At 52.8% G+C, this 6,811-nt stretch overlaps 1 protein-coding gene across 1 annotated transcript; it reads right to left on the reverse strand.

Annotated features, from left to right (window-relative positions):
* Positions 1-799: 799 nt before the first annotated feature.
* On the reverse strand, positions 800-6,276 carry DUSP23 (dual specificity phosphatase 23). Its single transcript, XM_079762141.1, has 3 exons — positions 5,579-6,276; positions 5,209-5,477; positions 800-4,097 (listed from the first exon to the last, which is right to left on the reverse strand). The coding sequence occupies exons 1-3, from the start codon at positions 5,631-5,633 to the stop codon at positions 3,912-3,914; spliced, it is 510 nt and encodes a 169-aa protein (XP_079618267.1). The 5' UTR covers positions 5,634-6,276; the 3' UTR covers positions 800-3,911.
* Between the last annotated feature and the right edge of the window lie 535 nt (positions 6,277-6,811).

The following is a 6,811-nucleotide window of genomic DNA, read 5'->3' on the forward strand; positions in this document are numbered from 1 at the left end:
GCGGCCTTCTCAGGAGAATGCCTTGGATCCGTAATAGCCAGAGAAAATTTTAAAGTAATGGAAGGAGTGCTTATGCAACTCATTTTGAAATCAACAGGGGACTATGTTTGGGATGGTGCAGGAGGCTGGAGGCACAGGCCTGTTCGGGTTGATGGCCGCCGCAGCCCAACACGGTGAGACGGAGCGTCCCTGCCAGAGGGGGGAAGCCAGGCAATCACAGGGCTCTCCTGACAGCTTGCAAGCCCACAGCTGTGATTCCAGGGAACACAAGATGCTGTTATATATTTTCCATTTACAACAAAGTCTTTTCTCCCTGCTCCTAAGAGGGAAGGCAGTTTATAGTCAGACAAACTCAAGTTTGAATCCTGTTCTAGCTATGTGGCTCTGGGCGTGTTTCTTAAACTCTCTGGGCCCCAGCTCACTCATCTGGTCATTATAAGATTTATTCTTAGGCTTCTTTTGAAGACTAAAAGAGTTAATGTCTATAAAGTACTGGGGATAGTGCCTGCCACGCATTAAGGGCTCAAATAACAACAACAAAACCAGAAGGATTTAGAGTTTTTAATAAATCATGAGACATAAAATGATATTTTGAGGGCTCAAGGCCAGCACACGTACCTTAAGACTGTCCTGCCAGGTAAGGATAGCCACATGCTCTGAGTTAGACAATAGTGGCCGTAACAGAAGTGGCCTGAGAATCAGCTTGGTGAAGCTAAGCTTTGAGCATGAAGGTGGACTTCCCCGTGTAACTGGAACCAGGGGCAGGTCTTGGCAGGCAAGGTGTCTGATTGAAGGAGCAGCGTGTGGAGCTACCACTTGGGTTTGCTGCCAGCTCCTTCGCACAAGTGTGAGGCACTGGGCAAGTCAGCCATCTCTCTAAGCCTCAGTTCCCTCATCTACAAAAAAGAAAAAAATGCCTGATTTTCAAAATGGTTGGGACGATAAAATGATATAACACCTGCTCTATGGTAGGTGCTTCATAAATATGACAATTATAATCATACTAGAGGCCTGATGCACAAAGATTTGTTCAAGAATGGGCCTTCCTTCCCCTGGCTGCTGGCACTGCCTTTGCTCCAGCCAGAGCCTCGTTTCCGCCTTCCCACGCTGCCCAGAGGCCTGGAGCAGCTGGGGCACCTGCCCCCCGCCACTCCTGCCTGAATATGCAAATTAACCTGCTGTCTTTGTTGGGTTAATTTGCATACTCACTCCTGATTGGCTAGTGGGTGGCGCAACGGTATGGTCAATTTGCATCTTACTCTTTTATTAGTGTAGATCAGTAAGCAGAGTGCAGTCACAACAAGTGTGAAGTGCATTAGTGGTAACTGATATTGATTTGTCACAAAACAATCCCATGAGACTAAGTTGGTTTCCTTCTTATAAAGAGTGGCAAGATACAGACAGGTTTTTTTGTTTATTTTTTTAAATGCACTTTATTGATTTCAGAGAGGAATGGAGAGGGAGAGAGCGAGAGAAATATCAATGATGAGAGAGAACCATTGATCAGCTGCCTCCTGCACGCCCCCTACTGGGGATCGAACCACAACCTGGACATATGCCCTTTGACCAGAATTGAACCTGCAACCCTTCAGTCCGCAGGCAGAGACGCTCTATCCACTGAGCCAAACTGGCCAGGGCAGGGATGTTTTTCGCATACAAAAGACTCCCTTCAGCAGGGAACTTGGACCACATGCCAGAGAATAAGCATGAATAAAACTGTAAAAACAGGGGGGTGGGAGTCAGTGTTACTGCAGCTATGCCCACCAGCAACTCATTGCGAATACAGCACTGCTACATGTAGGAAGTTAATAGTGTCCATCACCATCTTGGGAACCCAGCCTGAAAAAGGGGGTACACTCCTCAAAAGGGTAATAGTGTTCAAGGGTGTTTAATTTGGCCCCTTCTTCCCTATCAAGATGTGTATCCACAGGAGAAATTCCCGAGTGTGTTCCCACCTCTACTCCCACAGCAAACAAAAGCCTATGGGTGCATGTGGTCTTGCTGACCTGATGCAGTGGTTCTCAAATGGGGCCAATTTTGTCCTGCCAGGGACATTTGGCAATGTCTGGAGACATATTTGCTGCCACTTTTTTGGAGGTGGCATTCCACTGGCATCTGGTGGGTAGAGGTCAGGGATGCTGGAACACCCTATAGTGCACAGGAGACCCCCCACAACAAGTGTCCAGCCGCAAACAGCAGCAGTGCTGGCCTTGCGAAGTCCTGGTCTGATGCAATGTGACGGCTCCTTGTCTATGGAGGGGCTTGTTCCTCACACCTATCCTCTCAGAAGGCAGAATGGGGAAGGGTCATGGCTGGCCTGGAATCCCTCATTGGTGGCCTTATACGGAAGAGGGGATGAGCAAAAGGCAGAAAATGTGAGTGGGAATGAGCCCAAAGGGAATCTCAGACTTCCCTCCCAAAGTTGATGGAAGGATAAGGACAGTTTTTCATTCCAAGTGAACTCTTATTTAAAACCTATTTCCTTAAGCACATAATTATGCTTATTTCCCCGAGGAACTCTTGAGGCAGAGGAGACCTGCTTAAATTATGGGGATGGAGGCTGCACAGAGGGTTTTATGGGGCTAGAAATTCTTCTGTCTCCTTTGAAGGAGCCTCGGGAGGAAGGACAGGGCAGATCCCTCTCCTGCGAGCAGAAGACATGGGGAGGGTGGGGCCAGGTTGGGACAGAGGGCAGAGAGTGTGAGGACCTGTTGTACTACCTCAGTGGGTCAGGGTCAGAGCAGAGACATGAAGGTAGCGTGAAGCTTCAAGCCTCCCACCTGTCTTCACATCCTGGTAAATGGAGGGAAGGCATACCGGAAGCGGGCTGTTCACACCCTTTCTGCCTTCATGTGATCTCTCTCTCCCTCTCTCTAACACACACACACACACACACACACACACAGCCCTTTGGAAGATACTCTGGGTTGCATTAAGAAACAGAATGAGCCCTAGCTGGTTTGGCTCACTGGATAGAGTGTCAGCCTGGGGACTCAAGGGTCCCAGGTTCAATTCCGGTCAAGGGCATGTACCTTGGTTGCAGGCACATCCCCAGTAGGGGGTGTGCAGGAGGCAGCTGGTCGATGCTTCTCTCTCATCGATGTTTCTAACTCTATCTTCCTTCCTCTCTGTAAAAAAATCAATAAAATATATAAAAAAAAAAAGAAAAGAAAAAGAAACAGAATGAGCCACGCTATTGGGCAGGGCAGGTAGGGTGGGCAGGGTGGAGGACATTTTGATGAGAAGCATGTGAGCTGGGCACCCTGAGGCTGGTGAGAGGCCCACAGCCCTTGGGAGAGGAGCACAACATCCAGGCCTTCTCTGTCCTGAGAGGGTCAAGGGCATGACACACGTGGGGGGATGTGGGCCTAGACAGAGGGGCTGCATCCATGTGGGCCCCCCGGCCTGTGAGCATCGGGGACCCTGGGCTTCGGGGGATTTGTGCCCTTTTCACTGACCAGCTCTCCAGAAGACATATCAGATAACAGATACAGAGTTTCAGCATCTTTAAGAGGCTGAAGATGTGTGTTGCAGTCCTGGCCCATCTTCCCACTTTCTAGAAGTGTAACCTTGAGACTCTCTGAGCTTTAGCCACCTCCTCCACAGGGCCTTTCCGACATCACAGGGCTACTGTGGGGCTCAAGGTAAGCTGACATGTGGAAGTGCTTCATAAACTGTAAAGGGCTGGGCAACAGGAGCTGGTTCTTATAAGTTATTTATTCAAGGAAGCAGAAGAGGGACCCCACATCAGTGCAGCTCCAGACATCCCTTCAATCAGAACCTGCCAGCAGGAAGGGCGACTTCCGTCTCGTGAGCCGGCGGGGAGCTGGAGGCTTCAGTCCACTTCCACGTCTCTGGCCCCTCTGACGCCCTGGTCCGGCAGTGGGCCTGGAAGAAGGGTGCTGGGGCCCCTATTTAGTTCGCTGGTAGAACTGGAAGACCGCTTTCTCCTGCTCGTATGTCTCGATTGAGCCGGGTCGAAGCCGCCGGATTTCAGCGATGGCGTCTCCAGCAGCCAGGCCCTGCTCCTTCACCAGGTAACAGGCCAGCATGGTGCCCGTGCGGCCAAAGCCCAGGGCACAGTGCACTCCCACAGCCTGTGGAGGGGGAGCGTGATGGTGGTGGTGGGGGGAGCCTGCCGCCCTCCCCACACTCTCCTGGCCCTCGCTTAGGCCTGTCTCTCTCGCCCTACAGGGCTTCCTCTGGGTCAGGCCCAGGATCCTGCACACCTCACAGGGGCAGGAGGTGGCATGGAAGTCGGGAGGGCGGGTACCTGTGGCTGGGAGGAGGGCACCCATCACCAGCAAAGTGGCTGGTTGAAGGCCTGGGCTCCTGGTCTGCCTCCCCACCACCATCTCCCTGCGCTCTCCAGGGCAGAAGGCACTGGCCGCGTGTGGCTCCCCAGGACCTGACATGCTGCTGGTCCAGATGGAGATGCGGTGTAAAATGCAACCAGGTTGTGAAGATGTAGTGCCCAAAACAACGTCAATACCTCACTAAGAATGTACTTTATATTGATTACATGTTGCAACAGTATTTTTGACTTGCCGGGCTAAATTATATTATCGAAATGAATTTCTCCTGTTTCTTTTTCACCTTTTAAAATGCGGCTGCTAGAAACTTTAAGAGTACGTATGGCCCTAACCGGTTTGGCTCAGTGGATAGAGCGATGGCCTGCGGACTGAAAGGTCCCAGGTTCGATCCGGGTCAAGGGCATGGACCTTGGTTGCGGGCACATCCCCAGTAGGAGGTGTGCAGGAGGCAGCTGATCGAGGTTTCTAACGCTCTATCCCTCTCTCTTCCTCTCTGTAAAAAAATCAATAAAATATATATATATATTTTAAAAAAGAGTACATATGGCTCCATTATATTTGGATGGAGCCCTGCTGTGGGGACTGTTCAATAGCCTCTGATTTCGGCCTCCCCCGGTCCCACGTCTGCCCACCCTTTCTCCTCCCCAGCTCCCAACTGCAACCGGCTTTTCCTCTCCTCTAGCGGGTTAACCGGGCTGGGCCCTCCTCCTCCCGCCCACCGCCCCGCCCTCCCCTGGGTTTCCCGTTTCAGTTTCACCGGGAGCCTCCAGGCCCCGGTCTTCCCCGTCTCCCTCCCGGCCCGGTGTCCCCAGCTCTGCTCCTCCAGCTCCCCCAGCTCCGGGTGTCCCCGCTGACCCCTCCCGGGGCCCTTCCTCCGGTTTGACCGCCCGCTGACCTCTCCCCGGGCGTTCGCCTCGTCCACGATCTGCACGAAGCGGTCGATCTGCTCCGGGTCGGGCGGACAGAAGTCCGGGATGCGCAGCCGGTGCAGCGTGAGGCCGGGGCAGCTGTCCCCGTGCGGGGGCCCGCGCTCCGTCAGGGACACCAGGTGCCGCACGCCCTGGGCCAGCAGGAACTGGTAGTGGGCGGGGAGCCGGGGCAGCGCCAGCCCCGCCAGCCGGCCCGGAATCACCCACGAGAAGTTGGGGGGCGGTACGCCCATGCCTGAGGGAGGGCCCAGGACCGCGGGTTAGCGGGAGGGGCGGCCGGTGCCGCTCCGCCCACCGGCCCGTCCGCCCGCCCAGGCCCGGGTCACCCCCAACTACCCTGCTCCGGCGCCTCGGAGGACCCCGCAGTCTCGGGGACACGCCCCGACGACATCCCCGCTCGGCAGCCCGGACTGGCCCAGTCGCACGGGGGCGGTGCCTAGGCCTGAATGACCTGGAGGAGCACCTATCCGGCCCCGGCCCCAGCGGGATCCGACCCCGACCCCTTGTTGATTGGTGGAATAGTCAATGATGGGCGGGATTACGGCAGCGCGGAGATTGGAGCCACGTACGGCCGAGAAGAAAACCCTGGAACGAATTAAGAATTATTTTCGGTGGATGAAGCCACCCGGGGTCGGACTCTGCTGCCCCCTGGCGGTCGGTGGGGTTTATGGCACCACAGGCCAACCGACCCTGCAGGCTTGGCCTCTTAGGCCCAAGGGGTTGAGAGATGGCAATTCTACTCCCGCTTTGGAGGACGAATTTCCTCTGCAAATGGCTGTGACCGTCACTCTCAGTGAATTTCTGAACACGTGCAATAAGAAGGAATCATTACTGTAGGGAGACTATTCTCCTTTCTCCATTGCTGGAATTATGAAAAATCCTGGGTTGCCATCGGGTGCCCTGAAATTTAAAAATTAACAAATCGTGCCGGAACCGGTTTGGCTCAATGGATAGAGCATCGGCCTGCGGACTCAAGGGTCCCAGGTTCGATTCCGGTCAAGGGCATGTACCTTGGTTGCGGGCACATCCCCAGTAGGGGGTGTGCAAGAGGCAGCTGATCGATGTTTCTCTCTCATCATCGATGTTTCTAACTCTCTATCCCTCTCTCTTTCCTCTCTGTAAAAAATCAATAAAATATATTTTTTAAAAAAATAAATAAAAATTAACAAATCGAGCATTTACTATATGCCAGATGCTATTCTAAGCAGTTGCATGTGTTAACTCATTTAATTGCCATAATAATCTAATTATGAGGTAATCTAATGAACACTGTTATAGATGAAAAAATTGAGGCTTCGGAGAGATTCAGGAACTTGACTGAGGATGACTGATGGCCTGGGGATTTGAAACCAAGCATCCTGGCTCCACAGGCTTTAACAACACAGTATTGTTTCCTCGAGTTAAATGGAAGGCTACTGCTTGCCTCTTCATGCAACCATCCTCATGTCCCCAAATGTCATCCGGATGAAACGTTTCAGAATTTCTTAATTTTTCTCCTTATTTCATGATTTTCAGGCTCTATGAGCCACCCTCCCCTGGGGGAGGCTAGAGTTTATCATGTGTTCCTAG

This window comes from Cnephaeus nilssonii (assembly GCF_951640355.1).
Source record: "Cnephaeus nilssonii genome assembly, chromosome: 21".
NCBI lineage: Eukaryota > Metazoa > Chordata > Mammalia > Chiroptera > Vespertilionidae > Cnephaeus > Cnephaeus nilssonii.